General features: G+C 47.2%; 7 protein-coding genes across 7 annotated transcripts; 3 read left to right on the forward strand and 4 right to left on the reverse strand.

Annotated features, from left to right (window-relative positions):
- Nucleotides 1-1,508: 1,508 nt before the first annotated feature.
- On the reverse strand, nt 1,509-2,207 carry LAESUDRAFT_754609 (uncharacterized protein; the record flags this gene model as incomplete). The annotated part of the gene is made up of 2 exons (XM_040911907.1): nt 1,509-2,129; nt 2,184-2,207. 2 exons carry the CDS (start codon nt 2,205-2,207, stop codon nt 1,509-1,511), a joined length of 645 nt encoding a protein of 214 aa, XP_040769747.1.
- A 564-nt stretch (nt 2,208-2,771) lies between these two features.
- Nucleotides 2,772-3,688, reverse strand: LAESUDRAFT_710577 (uncharacterized protein; the record flags this gene model as incomplete). Its single annotated transcript, XM_040906776.1, has 4 exons — nt 2,772-2,883; nt 2,933-2,984; nt 3,128-3,248; nt 3,629-3,688. 4 exons carry the CDS (start codon nt 3,686-3,688, stop codon nt 2,772-2,774), a joined length of 345 nt encoding a protein of 114 aa, XP_040769748.1.
- Nucleotides 3,689-5,462: 1,774 nt separating this feature from the next.
- Nucleotides 5,463-6,597, forward strand: LAESUDRAFT_640833 (uncharacterized protein; the record flags this gene model as incomplete). Its single annotated transcript, XM_040903625.1, has 4 exons — nt 5,463-5,702; nt 5,729-6,113; nt 6,220-6,344; nt 6,388-6,597. Coding segments are annotated over 4 exons (960 nt in total), but the record flags the coding sequence as incomplete, so codon positions are not given.
- Nucleotides 6,598-6,622: 25 nt separating this feature from the next.
- Nucleotides 6,623-6,925, forward strand: LAESUDRAFT_620317 (uncharacterized protein; the record flags this gene model as incomplete). Its single annotated transcript, XM_040903263.1, has 2 exons — nt 6,623-6,768; nt 6,823-6,925. Coding segments are annotated over 2 exons (249 nt in total), but the record flags the coding sequence as incomplete, so codon positions are not given.
- Nucleotides 6,926-6,994: 69 nt separating this feature from the next.
- LAESUDRAFT_625428 (uncharacterized protein) lies at nt 6,995-7,144 on the forward strand (the record flags this gene model as incomplete). The annotated part of the gene is made up of 1 exon (XM_040903329.1): nt 6,995-7,144. A coding segment is annotated over one exon (150 nt), but the record flags the coding sequence as incomplete, so codon positions are not given.
- Nucleotides 7,145-13,569: 6,425 nt separating this feature from the next.
- LAESUDRAFT_641762 (uncharacterized protein) lies at nt 13,570-13,956 on the reverse strand (the record flags this gene model as incomplete). Its single annotated transcript, XM_040903691.1, has 1 exon — nt 13,570-13,956. The coding sequence occupies one exon, from the start codon at nt 13,954-13,956 to the stop codon at nt 13,570-13,572; it is 387 nt and encodes a 128-aa protein (XP_040769752.1).
- Nucleotides 13,957-17,934: 3,978 nt separating this feature from the next.
- On the reverse strand, nt 17,935-18,670 carry LAESUDRAFT_776592 (uncharacterized protein; the record flags this gene model as incomplete). The annotated part of the gene is made up of 2 exons (XM_040913832.1): nt 17,935-18,515; nt 18,566-18,670. 2 exons carry the CDS (start codon nt 18,668-18,670, stop codon nt 18,144-18,146), a joined length of 477 nt encoding a protein of 158 aa, XP_040769753.1. The 3' UTR covers nt 17,935-18,143.
- Between the last annotated feature and the right edge of the window lie 340 nt (nt 18,671-19,010).

The following is a 19,010-nucleotide window of genomic DNA, read 5'->3' on the forward strand; positions in this document are numbered from 1 at the left end:
TACTGGTACTACATAGAGAAGGACGAGGAGTACAATGCGTGGTTGAAGGAGTATCATGAGGGCCTGTCGGTCCGCCAGGTTGGCAGTGTGAGCAGCGGTGCGAACGACGATGACAACAGGCAATGGACTGCAGCTGCTGTTGATGGTGGTGGTGCAACAGCCACCTTCTCTCAAGCTGACGCAGTGCACAGAATGGCGCTGAATGCATCGACGATGATAGCAACCAGCGGGGGGAATGACACGTCGATGGTGATGATGGCAAGCACCGACGTTCCATCCACTGCTGCGTCGATCGACATCGTATTCATCAATGCAGGTCCGCATGTCGATCCGAGCTCAGGGCCTCACGCAGATGCTGCTACATTCACAAGTGCACCAATCTCCAAGTGCCGCCATCCTCTAGATGAGTCATCCATCAACATCGTGGCTGCCGCTGATGGGACTGCCATCCCAGTGCAGAAGAGAGCTCGGAAAGTTCGGTTCGACAAAGGGGTAAAGAGGGGTTCTCGCAAGGCTTACGCGCAGTCTGCTCAGATCGAAAATGTCATGCCCGCTGCTGTCAATGCCGAACCATGAGGTATGAATGCCATGTGTGTGTAGATGTGATATTGCTCTCTACCCCACTGCATCTCCTGCCTTCATGGGCCTGCCTGGTGGTCTGTTTATAGATAGCATGGATTGTAGCTGTATTGCTGATTTGGTGACGAAAAACTCATTTTATTATGCTATTTGACCGTGATTGCAGTACATAGTAAGGGCAATACAATGATGATATAAGGTAATTGATGCATAAAGAAGAAATGATAGAAAGCGGACCAGAAATGAGGAATATAGGGGGGAGCTCGTCGTCGCTGTCGGTGGCGATGACAATGCACGGCGCCCCGATGTCCGGGACAGCGGGCGGGGAGATCCGGTGGCCCAGGTGCGAGCCGACGGTAGCCACGAGGCGTGGTTGATCATCTGATCGTGGCTGAAAACCGTTATCAGCCGCATTGATCAGTGTTGCCATTTACGGTAAATTCCTGCGCTATTGCCGGTGGTATTGGCAGATAGCGAGGAATTGACCTCCGGACCTTGTTAGGTTGCGGAGGCTACCGGCTATGGCAACCTAGCAAGGTCCGGAGTCGGTGAGGTCCAGGTGTGACAGCCTCTGGCTTGAGGATGCGATGCTTCTTACTTCACTGCTTAACTTCCTCTAGGTGGCCTCTCGTTGAAGGCCAGTTTGCACATGACTTGCCATCCAGGAAGCCCAGCTGATGCTCAAAAGCAATTCACTCGGTAATGAGACCTTGCCATTGGCTGACAGCTTTGAGATGTTGAAAATACATCTGACTATTCTTGATCCATTTAGGCAAGTCATCTCCGTGTGTGACAGTAAGACTGGGTGGAGCAGATGAACTCGATGTGCTGGGCTGAATGAATGTGTTCAGCTGGTCATTCCCTGCAGGCATAGCAGATGTGTTGGGAGCTTCGAGTGTGATAGACACATCTGATAGGTCAGATGTGCCTCATGCTGAGGATGGCTTCTGAGCATGGGAGACATTCAATGCATCAGACACTCTGATCACAGCGAACCCATCAGGAGTACCATGGTTGATGGATATGTTTGATAGTTCAGGTGCCCCAGGCACAGCAGATGTGTTGTGAGCACCAGATGCCATGGCTCTATCTGACGTGTTAGATGCTCCAGGCACAGCAGATTCTTTGAGAGGTTCAGGTACACTGGGTGCATTCAGTGGCTCAGGCACTCCAGGCACAGTGGACGTGTACAGCAGCTCAGATATACCAGGAACAGTGGATGCGTTAGGAGTACTGGGAACTGTGGACAGATCAGATGCTCCTCGCACTGAGGAAGGCTTCAGAGTGTGAGAGACATTTGATGCATTGGACACTCTGGGTGCAGCAAACTTGTCGAGAGCACTGGGTGAGACATATACATTCAACGGGTCAGATGTTCCAGGTGCAGTGGACTTGTTGGGAGCTGAGGGCATGATAGAGGTGTTCAGCTGGTTGGTGACTCCATGCACAGTGAACATTTCAGGAGCCGCAGACACTATCATCATGGGTGCATGTTCCAAAGCTGCAACAGCCTTCTTAGAGCTACCGGCACTCTGAACACAGCCAAAGTCCTGTCAATGAGGTGAGCCCGTATCCTTCTCGCTATTTAGTTTTATGATTTGCACTAGTTTGAGCCACGGGGTGTACATTTTGGTGGGACATTGCCACCCTGTGAGTCATCCACGTCTCACTGTTTCACACTGCTCTCACTCCAGATGCCACTGAACACCATTATCCTTCACCTCTTCCTAGTGCGATGCACATCACAGTGATGACCGAGCTCATTTCAACGATCAGTTGAGCTCACCATGGCACTCTCCTGACAGCATGGAGGGAGACTCTCAGGTAACATTGGACCCACCTTCAATCAGCATTGATGCCAACCACAGGCACGATTGCCTGGTTGCAGTGCTGCTGAGGATGGTGAGTCACAGCATCGAGACCTGGCACCAATCACTGGGTGAGGCATCTGGTCCCACCTTCCCTACTTCAATGCCAAGCTATGCTGTGGCCCAGCTGCTCCTGACACATTCAGGCTGAATTTGCCACTGTCCCCCCTGCCAATATTGGCAGATTGCAACCGCTATAAGTTTTTGCCACAAGCTGCCACAGCAACAGACTTGTGAGGAGCTGATGCGCACGCTTTATTATCATGCATCTTTGTTTCTGATGGAGAGTCAGAATTGCTCTTCATACATGATGTCCGAGCTACATCAATGATGAGCGCTCGCATGGTCCCGTTCCAGGCTGTAGCTCATTATTATCATGGGCACCCCCATGTGTGGATGGATCACAGGGCTCACAAGACCAGAAGTGACCATGCAACTACCCGAGGAAGAATAAAAATGACATGTAGGATATTAAATAAACTCACCAGAACCACAGCAATCCCTCTTTCCTCTGAGCCTTTCTCATCAAAGTATTGGCTGGGCAAAGTCTTCTCCATCATTCAGATGCTTGTAGATGGTTGTGGAGCATAGAAATGTGTCAGGAAGTATGCATTTTGTAACGTATGTAATGAAGCGTACCTTTAGTTATACACTTCGTTCTTCGTTATTGCACCACTTACATTCTGCAGCAATGTTGCTTGCAAATATCACAAGCAGGTATACAAGAGCTGTTTGTACACTTTCTGAGAAGGAGTCCATATTCCACAGGCATGTTGATAGCAAAGAGTAGATGTAGACAGCCTGATTTCGAAGAAGGCATGAGCATCAGAGTGGTGTTAGAGTGATAGCCAGCACGAGTTGTCCGAGGAAATCGATGGGCCAGAAATTTCAGAGTATCTTGAGCACAGCATGAGGCATGTTGAAAGTGTGTGCAGCAAAGATTCGAAGTCGCAAAGAGCTTAAAAAAACAGTTGCAGACAGGAAAATCAGGTTGAGGAGTAGGTGCGGAGCAGTGCACTTTGCATAGCAGCAAGTCAATGCCACTTGACATTCATGCTTGCGCTTCAGCCTCGGTGATATCCCCGAGCCACCTTATCTTGCTCATTTCTGTGTCCCACTGCTCCTCAGCTTCTCATGCACTTTTCTAGGTAACTGCACTTGTCATATGGCTTCTGTATTACCCTCTGCCATCCTTGTGGATAACAGTACCCATGCTGAGCATCGTCTGCAGTGGCAGGCATGTAAGTGGCGAGTTGACTGATCCTTGCGCTTTAGCCTCAGTGACATCCCCGAGCCATCTCCTCTTGCTCATTTCTTTGTCCCACCACTTCCCAGCTCCTCCTGCACTCTTCTAAGTGACTGCACCTGTTCTACGGTATCTGTGCGAGCATCACAATGCAAGTCAATCCCCTTGAAATCTCACAGATAACAAAACTCATCTTCAACATCTTTCACAGTGGCATTGGCTCATAGGAGGGGGTTCTTAGTTGGATGCCTGGTCATATATGCAACGGGACTCATCTTCATGTGGTCTGATAAGTCTCCTGATATTCCTGAGCATATCTAAGTATTTTTTCCTCACTGTTGATGTGAAATATGAGTGCATACACCCTGCGAGTGTGTCGAACACTCTGCCATCCCCAAGCTGTTCCAAAAGCCAGTGGGGACTTTGCAGTACATGGAGCCATACAAGAATGCTTTTTCAAAACATATTTGAAGGAAGAGGAGCTTTAGGATGGGAAGGGAGAGATGTAGGAGTGGTGAATGCCTTCGGAGACCAGTGAAGGTGAGTAATGAGAATAACATCTGAATCTCATTCAATGCTGACTTATTCTCAGCGTTCAAGCCTAAAGGATCACTATGAGTGACATCCTTCCACACTCATCATTCTTTGGCACTTGGGAGGGGCAATATCAAGCTTGGTGAGCATTGACGCCCGTTTGATTCCTCCTTCATGCATATCTCGTTTGTATTCATTCTTTCGCCCTTGAGGCATATTCTAACATGCTACTATACTGATATCAAGTGCACTTCAAGCCTACATACCTCTCTGGCATGCTGAAGAGACTACACCACTTGTCTCAAGTCCACATTCCGGGGCTTTCAGGTGAGTTCTACCACTCTGGGCATCAGACATACATCTCACAAGCACATCTCAAACCAATAGGGTGCATATTTGCTTACTCATCCATGAGAATTTTGGTATCTAAGGATTGCAACCACTTCAAGAGTTATACCTTAAATGTTTGTGCTTTCACTTATGTTTACCATGTAATAGAGCTCATTTCTCTATAAAATGAGTGATACGAGAAAGCACATTAAGACACAGCTTATATTGTTGAAAAATGCATGCTTGCTGTTGTCAATGGTGAGCACGAGCCCATGTACGATGGCAAGCATGGCATGTGGCACTGGGGACTTGCCACATGCCACTGATCAACAGTGCACTTATTCAGTGACTCCGAACGATATTTGGGTGCCTGGGGTGTGCCGAGGGAGAGCGCTAAAAAAAACCCCGATCACGCTGTTTGATCTTTGTCGTATCATGCTCACCAATGCTCATTGGGACTGTGGCCTCGTCTTACACTGTGTTCATTTTCTGACAATATTTCTACACCTGCACTTCATGTGCACGACCTACACTGATGTCATCAAAGTGATATGTATTATACCAACCTCGAGCGTAAAAGAAGACTAAGCACGTTCAAATTTCTGATGGTGCTCCGAGCAAGAGTCACACGACTGAGCAGACCTTTATGCTGCATGCAACGAAGTTCAGCAGCCTTGGACAGAAGGCCAGCAAGGTTGCTGTCCAGTCAAACATGGTCGAGACTGATCCTTCTTAGTCAGACACTGCCGTTCCTGACCTATCCATGAAAGAATGAGTGGAGGATGCAACAGGCAGCCCTCAGAAAGCTTCTGCACAGCTAAAGAGAAACTGGCACGACAAGTGTGCATCAGTAAGTAAGTGTCTGATTTTCATTTCATCTGAACTGATGCATTTCAAACCGGTAGGAGAAAATATCCAGCTGGCTTCCATTTCGCCAGCTCTTCTTGGATGAGCTGCTCAGTCACAATGGACTGGGGGATACCACAGCAGACCAAAAGTGCCCTGGATGCGACAATGTCAGAACTGTACACTGTCAGGACCGCTCAGATGAGTGCCTCCACTGTACAGACTGCATCATCACAAGACATGCCTCCTTTCCATTACACTGTATATGTAGAGGTATGTCACTCACCACCTCATGTATAGTATGCCTAATGATGTTTTTCAGCAGTGGATCTCAAATGTTTTTGACAAGATTACACTGCGAGAGCTAGGATTGATATACCAGCTTGGTCATGCTGGTGCCTCCTGCTCAGACCCATCTCCTCCATGTGCAATCTGTATATGTGACATCAATGGGGTTCACCTAGTGAATGTGCACTTCTGCCAATGTGGAACATTGAAGAATGGCATCATTTACAAATGGCAGCAACTCCTGCACACTCACTTCTTCTCTGCTAGTACAACATGGCCGCAAACTGCATTTACCTTCGACATTCTTGATTTCTTTCACGAGCTTACACTGCAAGGGAAAATGAACCTGTACGACTTCTATCAGACTCTTCAGGATGTCACCGACAATTCAGGAAGCTGCAACCTTCTGGTGAGACTGATCAGTTATGACTCCATGAACATGGGACACTGAACACCCTATACAAAACAGATACAAACAGATGTCTCACGTTGTATGCATCTGGTGCCATCTGAAGATGTTGAAATGAGCTGCACGTGGGCATGATCCAGCCAGAGTGGAAGCTATGCAGGAGGGTGAACTCACTGTTGAGTGTCTGGCATGTCCACACCCAGATTGCAACCTACCAGCAGGATGGGAAAGTGCACCATCAGATGTCTCATAAGTCAATCTCTACTTCACTGTCTTGACCTGCTGAGCATCTGTGTAGATGGCTTTATGCATTATTTCTCATGGTTGATGCCAACTTTCACATTCACTGCAAGGACAAAGGCCTCACTGACAATCATCTGGCTCCCAGATGGGCTTATTTTGTTGAGGAATCGAAGTATCTTGCACATGTTGAGTGTACACGCCCATCTAGAAGAGGTTCGCATCTGATATATCTGCTCCACCATCTCAGAATCTGATGTCTGTTGCATTGTTGCATAGAAAAATACTTGCTCCGCTGAACATAACACTATTATAAAGGCAAACCTGCACAAGAATGGCTACTTGGCATCCGGAGTTGGTGCCATTCTCTGTGTGCAGCATGTCTTGGTTTGTAGAAAAGGTGTCGGGGACCTGCAGAAGGGTGAGAAGTATGTGCAAAATTCATTAGCTTGTATCTATGCATTCCTGACTCACCTCTCCAGATTCTGCAACATAGACTACCTCATTCTGTCCACCCTCACTGCCCTCGTACTCCTTTGGCTGATGGTCACATATGACATCACCTGTCAATTCAACAAGAAGTTCGCCAAGCACACAGCAGAATATTGTGAGGATCTCAAGCTCGACCTGGGGCATGTCCATATTCGTTGGGGTATTCCGAAGAACCACATACCTGTTCATGGTCCTGACCACATGCGCTACTCACTGAACTACTTGTCAAAAGTTGGGTGCATGTATGGTGAAGGCATTGAGTCAAGTTGGTCACACATGAATCCAATCACATTGAGTGCACAGGAGATGGGCTCTGCAATGTGGTAGGAGGTACTCGATGATCACTGGGGAGCTTGAAATTGGTCCAAGATCATGAACTTCAGTAAGCAACAATCAATGCGAGTGTGCAAGTAATCCTGATGCTGTTATTTCTGCAGGACACCATCTTCGCCATTGCTATGAAGAGGCTGTTGCCATGCATAAAAAGCAACGAGAGGCATTCAACGAGTTTTCTGACACATTCTCACTGAAAGTCATTCAGGAATGGACAAAAATTGTAAAGGCTTGGGACGAAGATCACAATGCAAAGCCGGACTCATATGAAGAGCCATCCTCCAGTATGTCTTATGTTCCTTTGGATGATCTTTATGTTCACAATAATGCCATAGCACATTCAATGAGCTCGTTGCATCTACAGCTCACACAAAAAGATGCAGCTGAAGCGGAGCATGATTAGGTTGCCCCTCATGAAGTGACAGCAAGCATGTTCTTACAACTCAGGATTGAGCTCGAGGATCAAATGTAAGTCTCACCATACCCTATGTGAATGTCTGCTGACTTGCTTTACAGTGGCCACTTCCAGTCAAAGAGCTCAGGGAAGAGTGACATGAGCCATGCTGAGCATCAGGAGAAGCTCAATACTCTCAGCCATCGTGTGTGACAGTGGTGATCTCTACAAGACATCTACATGCCAATGGTTGCTCAGCTGCGTGTGGAGCCTCCGTCACTTGATGTGGACATTTCTGTCAGCTCTGGAGAGGCTACAAGCACAAGCTCAGACCTTTCACTCTTTCTGCCTTCTGCCTTGCCTGATTCATACCACATCCTCAATATCATTCATGACCTGGTCAACAAAGAGACATGCCTGCACCTTGCACAGGCTGAAGACTCCCTTGCTCACATTCATTGCCTTCATTGCATTATCACTGATGTGCAACAGTTTTGCAAGTTCAATGTCTCTGGCACTGGGCAGAAGGCCAACACTCGAATGTGAACTGTATATGATCACTTTGCCTGGATGATCATTTATGCTACAGCAAGTTATCGTTCTGCATGGGCTGCACTCAGTACTTTGGATCTAGAGGGTGATTGGAGGCTTCACTATCTGGTTCTTGCTGATAAGGATGTCTCGGACCCTGGACGTGATGAGCAGGGCACTGGAGAAGGTTGTTATGAGCTTTCATGGATTTGGCGCATTGCACAGGCTGATGGCAGAGAAATTGGTGAGGGAGAGGCCACTATGAATGAGTTCAATGACAGCATGCGAGTTGAGTAGGCATGGACAAGGGCAAGGGCAGAGCACTGGGATAAAGAAATTCAACTTCTTGAAGAGGAGATGCGAAGGCTGCTTGCATATTTGAGATGGAAGACAGCTTGGTGGAAAAAGCAAGGTCAGTATCAAGGTGATGCTCCTAAGGCAGTGCACTCTGGACTTGAGGCATATGCTGAGAAGCAAGCTGCACTTTTTGAGCACCTTGCAGCTCAGTTTACTGGAATGTGGTATCCTATCCTTACTCACCATGGCCATTTGCCTTTATGGGCTGCTAACTTTAGTAAGTTGCAGTCTATTGATAAGGAAGATGGACAGGATAGCATAAGTAAATCAGATGATAGTGATGAAGATTCTATTATAGAGGATGACTAGATTATATAACCCTGTAAATAAATAGATCATTTTCATTGTTTTCATTGTAAAAGATTTTGAAAAACAATTAGCATAAGGCAAGCAAAAAGTAATCATATTGTAACAATTGAATGATGTCAAGAGAATTTATACAATCATTAATGTATTACAATGCAGCATGAATATGACAATGCTGTAAAATAAGCATAGTGTATTTAGTCAATTTATGCTTATTATAGTGCTAGCAAGTTATTTCTACAGACAGCATGATTTAAGTGCAAGATATTACAATGCCTGTCAGAAATATTTCGGAGAGAATAAACTTCAATTGCTAAGACATTAGACTATTTGCAGAAGCATTCCACAATGGTTACAACTGAGATGCACACATATTACAATATTTTACAAATTCTTCCAAAATTATAATAGCTATGCACATTGTTTTATACATCTTTATTACAAGAGCAATGAGATATTACAACAGCTGCAGAAGTGTTTTACAGAACTTACAACTCAATTACAATGCTAGCAGAAACATTCTACAAAGACTGATGAGATATTACAACAGCTGCAGAAGTGTGTTACAGGACTTACAACTCAATTACAATTGTAGCAGGAACATTCTACAGGAATTACAACAGCTACGTGCATTGTTTTACATCTTTATGACAAGCATCTGCTCATATATTACAATTATACAGTGTGTGGAGGGGATATACACAATTTTTCTAGCAGTACTGTGCAGAATTGTGGGAACCACAGCTGGTAAGGTTCATGAATTGAATGAACCAGTCACGGCATGAGCTCATGGATGCCGTTGAGCCCGAGTTGAGAATCCAATGGTTGGCAGGTAGGCTGCACTGCGTGAGCACATGGATGATGAACAGTCAGAGGAGGGGGGGATGCTGTGATACCCCGGGTGGATGCGACCCTCACTGTGAGGTCTTCATTGTCATCGCTACCCTCTTTCTCCTCCTGCTTCTCCTCGTCTCTCTTCTTCTTTAGCACTCCTCCTCCATGTGGTTCAGCTTGTGGCAATAGCCACACTTCTTGCCAGATTTTGGCTGCTTCCCATTCGACTTTGATGTTGATGGCATACCTGACAGCTTGGCAGCAAGCGCATGCTGCGATCCCTCCTTGAGGTGTTCGCACTCTTTAGTAAGGATCTGATTTGTGACCGTCTCTGTGGTGAGCTTGTTGCTCATCAACATGAGGATGGTGCAAAGTACTGAATATGATGAAGGGAGCAATATGATCATGGTGACCGCAATCAGCGAGTCTTCGAGCCGCTGTCTGAGGGCAGCCAGAATGTTGGCCTTTTGGACCATGCTGTCAAGCTGTGCCTCCATACTGGTCTCATCAGAGATGGTACCACAAAATAGCTCACCAATGAGGTGTGCTATCATCTGTTTCCCCTTCCCCTCATACCACATGGTGAGTTTGTCCCATACAGGCACCACCATCTTCTCGTACATGATGCCACTCAGAGGCATATCTTTGAGCATGAGTGTGATCTGCACCTTTGTGTCTTGATCCTTGTCATCCCATTTGGCCTGCTTGTCAGGTTCAGAATCTGAAGGTCGAGCTTCCTTACCCTGGATGATGTTCCAGAGCTTTCTGATGCATAGCACCATCTCGAGATGGATTTCCATTGCTGCTAATTTGCTCCATCATCCTTGAGGAATGGAATGTCATAGAAACAATTTGAGCTGAGAGAGAGTTTAACAGATTTGAACATGGCGTGAGAGGGTGTGGAGTGAGAAGGTGTAGACTGTGGTGCAGGAGGTGCTGGTGTGGGTGCCGGTGTGGGTGCCAGTTGAAGAGAGAAGGATTAAGGAGTGTGAGCACAGTGGAAGCTTGAATGAATGGACAGGTTAGTGTGTAGCCACAGGGCTCATAACCTATTGTCCGAGGTCAAAATTTCTGAGGGCTGTAAGACATGTAGGAATGAGTGACTCAGCCTTGATGTATGATGCGAGTGCTATATAAAATACCTGTAAGACACGTAGGAATGAGTGACTACAGTGTATGAGTAAAAAGTATGTAAGGAGTCCAGTAGGTACTTATCTCAGCCTCGATGTATGATGCGAGTGCTGAGGTAGCAGAAAAAGATCGAGCGTGCTTGTGGCTACATAATTATATAAGCAAATGTGTGCGGAATGTCTAAGTCCGTGTCTCACTGAACATAAAGTCTGTATGACTTCCAACAGGGAGTACTAGCTAGATGCCCAGGAGCTCATTGTTGGTGCTCAATTCAGTCAGAAGCACTCAGAGTTTGCTCATCGGTGCTTGAGCCAGTTCAAAGACAATTAGGGCTTTGTCGTCAGCACTCGATTCAGTTCAGAGACAATTAGGACTTTGTTGTCAGTGCTTCACCAGCACTTTCAGATATAGCAAGTCCTCGTGCCACAGCCCAGACCTTCAGCCATCACAGCTCATGAGTACTGAAGTCACCAATCACATTCCACATGCACACACCCCCACATTCCAGCTTTTGACTGTTTTCCAGTCAGAGGCATTCACATAGTTGAGTCTGACACTCACCGGTCTGAGATTTGGCAAATTCGACTCCATTTCAAGCAACACAGCTGAACGACTTGCAGCAGCCTGTCACTGCATTATCACCTAAAGTTTCCTGCAACTGTAGCCCAAAGGGGCCATGGATGGACAGAGCCCCAGTTCACCTTCCACCAGTAGGGGTTTGATTAGGAGCACTGCTCATGGCCAGGATGCGGTTGAGCATATCACTGGGTCACCATGAAAGTCTGTCTGCCACCCCATGTTGTGCCACCAGAACGTGCACCAGGTTGAAGTAAAAAGGAGAATCCCAGCTATCCAGCGGTTGATTGTCACATTAGGTTGAATGTCCAGATTGTGGAGCATTCCCTTAACATATTTTGTGTCTACCTCCACATTGAATATCTTGAGCCTGATGAGATAGATCCGGTAGGCTCGCAACACCCTAAATAGTCCGAAAAGTTCTATCTTCGCCTGTGAGTATCTCAATTCCTATTCATTCCAGATAATCAATCTAAACTGGCTCGGACACCTTCGCTTTTGTGCATCCATCTGAAACAATGAATCCCACCACTATTACAGATGAGTTGATGGTGAGGATGACCTTTCCCCCTGAAGTATAGCTGATTGGGGCCAGGGCCCCCGAGTTCATGACTGCATCCTTGAGTACCTGCATGGCTCGAACATGCTCATCTCACCACTTGAAGTCCACCTCCTTCTTGAGCAGGGTGGTAAGAGGCTTCACAATTTTTGCAAAGTCTTTCACAAAGATCTGTATAAGCCCACATGTCCACAGAAACCCTCTCACCTGTGAGACCATCTCGCACTGCAGCCAGTTCTGAATTTTCTGCACTCAGGCTTCATCTGGAAGCTGCCCTACATATGTACATTGGTGCCCCACAATGACCACCTCCGGGACACATAGGTAATCCTTCTTGCCTGAAAAGGTTTCCCTGAAGTGTTTCATCCGATGAATGACTCAGTTCATATTCTGGAAGTGCTCCCATATGAATTGCTGAACTCCTGAATTTTTAGGGATAGTCTCGTACCCACCCTTCGGGAGCTCATAATGTGTCACGGGCCCCTTCACTGGTATGTCATCAATGAACGGAACTGTAACTTTGGGTATCTCATCCCGTAGAATATGCGTCACATTGCCATGCATGATCTGCATTGAATTGATATATCCCATAGGAATCGAGGTAAGCTGGAGAGACCCTAATGGAGTCTGGAAGGATGTCAAGTCCCGAGACTTCCAGTCCAAGGATCGCTGGTCAAACATGACAAATAGATCCAGGCTTCCATAACACCCCTGAGCCCCAAAAGATTCTGTGAGATGCTCCACCACTGGGGAAACTTCTGAATCCTTGATTGCTATCCCATTCAGCAGCTGCAGGTCATATACCAGCTGGCGCAACTTTCTGTCCTTCTTGATGATGCAGAACCACCTCGAGTGATATGATAAGTTTGAACCTTCATAAATCCCAGAGTCGATCTTGTCCTTGATAATCTGCATCACTTGCTCGAATATTCCTGGTGGTATCTGGCATGTTCTTGAGCACCCACGGGATGTGTTCTACCATCAGAATGACTACTGGATCGAAGTACTCCTCCTGGAACTGCCCATGTGAATGCTGTATTGTGCTCACACATTACAAAGTCTGCTAGCTTGACCTCCTCTGGCCATAGAAAACCATTGCTCACAGCATTAAGTGCATTGTGCCTCTCCTACGTGTACCTTCTCCAAGGTTCAAATTCAGGTGGACACACCGCTAAGGTTGGAAGCCCTTTCAGCAGGTTCGCCAGTTTCTGTCATGCAATTCAAAACTCTTCTGGTAGAGTAGTCACCATGGGCTTGACCTGGTCGGCCACCTTCTTGTAGGTGAATACTTCTGTCTCTTGCTTCTCGACTGTGACCCACCCCATCTTCCCATGACCCCACACTCTCATCTCCTCAGTCCAAAACCTGCTCTGAAGATCCATGTGCTCCTGCCCCACATTGTACAATGAAGAAAAATGTATTTCAGATTCAGTAACTTTACATGGGACACAAGGTGATGTGGAACTAATGGATGCAGTTTCGGACAATACCCGGCTCTTTTTCATGCAAGCCTTGTTCTCCTCGAGGCATGTCTCTTCTGTGGATCTGCCTATTCTCCCCTCCAGACTCTGTTGAATAGTCCATGGTGGTGTGAGCACATACATGGAATACAATCCTAATATCATGTCTCCTCGAGCTATGCCCAATTCATCGACCTGTGAAAACCCACGAGGTTCAGATCCACTTTCCATTGCATGGTCTGAGCTTTTGTTGACACTATGACCCACTTCCCCGAGTGTGGATCTGTGAATGTGATCTGCTGCTCTCCGGAGGCAAAGTCTCAAGTCTCGCAAGCTGCTGTAGCAAAGAACGGCCACCCAAGAAGATTTTGAATGGTGCATGGTGCACTACCTGAACTTGTACTGCAATGACAACTGACCTGAAGTGGAGCCAAACACACAGCAGCTTCCTGACCATCTTTATCACCAAGGTGTTCACAGTCTCCAGAAGAATCACTCTGTCCAGGTTGAGAGGGGCTCCAAGATCTTCCCAGACATCCTTCCACATGACGCATATCTGCACACCCTGGTCCAGGATACATTTGCACTGGAGCATGTTCTCGATGATTGGTTCGACAACCCAGAGTGAGAGTGATCCCTTCATAGGTAGCATTGTCTTGGAGACCATTAGAAATATGCTCTCCTTGCCTACGCTGACTTCATCTTTGTCCGTAACATCCTCGACCCAAGCAGTCATCACTATGCACTTCAGGGTGATCAGCTCCTTGAGGTGCTTCCACGGTTCTGGGCCATGTTGCATGAGTTCTCCAATGGTGACTGTTAAAGGTAGGTTGAATATCTTTCTGACTAGCCTGGGGACATTTTTCTCCTCTTCAATCGGGGTGCGATATCCATAGACAGGCTGCAAGGCCAGAATACCTCCCTCAGAAGTAAACTAGCCTTGATTCTGGGCAGTCCCTTCTGTGCTCCATGCCCTTTCCCAGGTCCAGCCTTGTCCTTTCCAGGCTTGCCACTCATAACCTCAACCCCATCAAAATGCACCCTTTATCGGCCATTGTCTGTTGCCTGAAACACATGCTCCATCCTGTCCACATTCCCTGACTCATCGATAACTGCCATGTTGACCTCACATACTTCTTCGAGTATATTGACCTGGTGCGGTGGCTTGTCTCTTGATTGTGGAGTCACAGCGGACTGAGCTGTCCCTAGGGCAGATGATCTGAGGTGCTGAGAGTACCAGGAGTTGACCAGATTCTGCATCTTGCTCCTGGGGCATGCTCTCAGAATGTATCCTCTGTCCGGCAGTCAGATGCAACCATTCTCATCACGATATACCTTTCCGGCCTTGACATCTTCCTCCACATGGGGGCAACAACTCATGAAGCAGTCCGGTCCATCGCAGTAGTTGCAGTTGCAGTTCATGGGGTAGCCCATCATGTTTCTGGGTGCTTCTGCTGCCACCCTTGCCACAGATGTATTGGCCAGCCCTTGTAATGCATAGCCTCCCCAGTGCCCCTGTCCATCTGTGTTGGACTGAGCCTGACTCTGTAAGAAGCTTGTTAGTCCTTCTACCAATTTCTGCAGGTCTGCAATTTTTCCAGACTCTTGCTTGATGGCTGTCGCAGTCACCCCAGAGGTCATTCTGTTGGTGGCATTCATAGCAGAGGCTGTTGTGGGGGCAGCCGAGGTGGGTCCCAGACCACTGGCATTCACACCTCCTCCAAGGATTCCATAGCTACCCCCAACTAGGCCTCCCCCCACCAAAGTCTTCTGAGCCACATCATGTACATTTTTCATGCTCCACAGATTATTGGGGTGGTGGTTCAGGTGGAGGATCTTGCACCAGAGCAGGATGGTCACCTTTTCAATGGGTGGAATCCTCTGACATATTGCTCATCCTGGGCTGCAGGTGACACTTGGCCCATCCTGATCAAGTAGTTCATGATCAGGGCGAACTCACAGAAATAGATTGCTTCCTCAGCGCATGTGTGAATGCCATGGGCAAGTGCTTTAGTGACACATTGTTCTAGATTCTCAACAGTGTAGAGTCGATCACCCTCCACCCTGAGGTACAGCTCGAAGATCTGCTGCTTGAACATAGGATAGTCAGCTGTTGCTGCCACAGAGACCATCGACCATAACTCTTCCTGCTGCACAGTGAGATAGTGCAGTGAGTAGTAGACCTTTTGTGCTCCTGTAAGCCCAGCCTGTATTGCCAGTTCATCGAGATCATCAAAGTATCGACAGAGCTTTTGAGGCTCACCGTCAAATGTTGGCACAATCTTCTGTCTGCAGGCTGGCATCAGGAAACCCCTTCCCAGAGCTTGTCCCAGTCCTTGTCCTCTGCCTCATCCTGGTTCACCTCCACCACCTGGTCTGCCTGGTCTGCCTCTGCCACCTCTGCTGCTTCCTGGCCCTCCTCTGCTGCCACTGTGGGATCCTCCATTACCAGAGCCAGATTCCCCACTGTGTCTGGCCACTGTGAAGATAGGTATTTGCAAAGTGAATGCTGACCGAGTCCCTGTTACCAGTTCTGGGGGTTGCTGTATAGTCACTGTCAGGTCCATCTCACCTGACATTCCTTTGGGTGTATAGGAGAGTGTGTGTTTTCATTTTCATACCTCAAATCACACTGTCACCATTTGTTTTGGTACCGTGAAGTGCCCGGGAGAATTGCAGACAGGTCTCATAGTATCGAATCTTCTTGCCATGCTATGTCAGTCATGTCATCGTATGTCAACAGTTTGTATTTGTCAACTCCTACTGTTGTGTTGTCGATAGGGATTTTGGGGTATAGGTTCTCTGTAGTCACTCCGGAGTCAGACGTGGTCTCAGTCGCAGTCTTGATTGCTTCCTTGAAAGTTTTGTCTGAGATGCTTGGCATTGCTGAGAATGTTGATGAAGCTGAGGTGTCTATGTCCGGGGACTTCAATCTTTCTGACACTTTTTCCTTGGCAAGGGCTTAGGCTGCCCTAACTTGGCTTCAGGTCTTCACCTTCCTAAACTTTTCCCCCCTTGCAGTGGGCTTTGGAAAATGTGATTGTGAGTACTCAGCTAGCTGTGAAAGGACAGCAAACAACTGAGTGGGATGAAGGGGGAACAGTGTAGGGAAAGTCTGTGTCTAGAGGCAACACAAGAGCCAAATGTAAAAGATGGTGAAGAAATGGATCAACAAGGCAGCCAACAGGCCTGCAGCCATGTAGAGTGTACGGGCTGGGGTGATTACACGAGATATGTGTGATAGAATGGTTCCGGAGCGAGTCTAATGACTTCTAGACAGAGTACAGGAATCTCAGGAGGTGAGCACACTGTCTCAGTGGCAATGTCCCGGTGGTCAGTCAAGCACGTTTGAGCAAAGAGCTTGATTAGACTGAGAAGTAGGAGTAGTAGATTGTGGAGGAGAGGGTTACCTCATCTTGCTCATCTTATTCTGAATCCCCTGTAGGGCCACCGCTGTGGACCACTCCATCACATCTCGTTCTGAATCCCTTGGAGGGCCACCACTGTGGACCACTCCATCACATCTCATTCTGAATCCCTTGGTCACTATTCACCCATATTGCACTCCACTCACTGCAGTTCCTGAAAGCCCACCCCAGTGGTTGTTCTGTACCACAGAATCCTCTTGTCCTCATTCTGGAGACATCCCATTTGCTCATCGAACACCCTGCCTGACCTGCCCCAATGGTTCCACCTGCCTCTTTGCTTGTGCTTGTGTGCTAGGTTTCTCTGGCTTCATCTTGGACATGGTCTCCCATCAGTACCTCATCTGGTCCACAGCTGCAGTCCTTGGACATGTCCACTAGCTCAACCACTGATCTCCCCATTTTCCCAGTACTTGCAACTTTCCACCCATCTCACTTTCCACCATGTCACACACATTGAACACCACCCTTGATGAGCCCAGATCAGCTTATACCTTGCAGATCCATTGGTTCTCCTTTTTCTTGAAGCCCTCTCTGTCGAACATGTACATGTCCAGACCAGATCACATCCCACTGTGGTTGAGTGGAATGAGTGGTGCTGCAGAGTCCAATCCCTTCTAGTATGTGTTCTGCCCCTTCTCTTCTCATGCATTCATGTTGACTCCTCCATTTAGGAACTTGCTGATGCCGCTCACTTGGAGTTGACTCAGTCCGGAATGCAGGTGCCTCCGACCAATTCCTTTGGGTGGGTCAGTGACCTTCACACCCTCACCGCTTCACCCTTGTTGCCTGACTGCCAGTCGGTGTCAGCTCTCTTGGATCGGCTTCTGTCCTTGCCTCCTCAGTCACTGATTGACATGTTCCATCCCAATGTTCCCTGGTCCAGGGTGATAACACCTGCTTCGTTCTGTATCGGGCAACCCTCGCTTATTGTCCATGCCTCTGCTCCTGAGTTGCAGGATGACAATCTGAACTGTACACTGCACCAGGAGAACTTTGCTGGAGATGACAGTCCATTTTGAGGTTGCATCCCGAGGTCCATAGTGCATCGTTCATGTAGACCATCCGTACTCCTGTCTCGATGTATCTGTTTCGCCCTGAACTCGATGTCAAATGTTAGGGAAGTGGATTCATAGTGAGGGCAGCCATGCTGGCCACCTTACAGCATGACAGTGACATCAGCATCTGTTCACACAGCAGACATTCATTCCAACTCAATGAGTGTGGTAGCTGCATTGACATCTGATCATTTGTTCATTGCATCTGATCACGATCGAGGTATGCCAACAGGTGGCATTCTTCAGTTATTATTGATACTGATAGATACACTTATTCTAGCAGCAAATCTGCTCCTAGCTGCAATACCCGTGTCGCGCTTCTATGGCTGACATCAGAGTGGATCTGTCTAGATAGCATCCTCAACACTGAGATCCTCAGCCCTCAGCTCCTGATCTATTTCTCTATCTGCACTATGTGTTGCAGTGTCCTCGTTGATGCTTGTACTAAGAAGTAACTTGATTCCCCTATCAATCATGTCTCGAATGTCGAAGCAAGTTGCTCGCCCTGCACAAATTTTATTTGTGTGATGCACCTGCATGTAAGCTTGTAACGCTCTCAGCGGTTTCACGATGTTCTTGCTGCCATGTGCCGAGGTCAATCCATTCAAATGGTAGTTGCACTCCGCATTGCGAGTGCAGCTTTGATACACAAGAATATTGGGTGATTCTGCGATGATATGGTCCCTTGTATAGTTCGGGCCTTCGCCACCATGTTTATCCTAGATATTCATGTCAGTGACATCAGACCATTCTATGTGATACTTCTAACCTTTGTGAGCAGATTATCATACTCGAGAACCCAATCGATGCCACGAAACGCATCTGGCTTGCCAGTAGGGTTCACTAGGATATTCAATCTGATTGCATATCTCATACTCATTTGTAAGCCTGCATCTATCATGCTGTGTCATGATGAACTCACTGCAGGCAGTTGGGATATACACTTGGGTAAGAAGGCCATTTCTGGCAGGAACAATTCCTGAGGTCCTGATGTTCTTCATAATGGACTTTAATAAGTTTATCATGATATTCACCACATTGATTGAGGGGAACATATTGTTATTCTCATTGAAATATCAGTCTCTATGGCAGAAATCAAGAATGGTATGATTGTTCGAGAAGCAGCTATATTTAGAGTGACATTATTTTATGGCAAAGAAGACAGTTGAAAGGCAATGGTGTGTAGCAGACTGTGTTTTCATTATTGAAGGTTA

This window comes from Laetiporus sulphureus, assembly GCF_001632365.1.
Source record: "Laetiporus sulphureus 93-53 unplaced genomic scaffold LAESUscaffold_2, whole genome shotgun sequence".
In the NCBI taxonomy this organism is placed as follows: Eukaryota; Fungi; Basidiomycota; class Agaricomycetes; order Polyporales; family Laetiporaceae; genus Laetiporus; species Laetiporus sulphureus.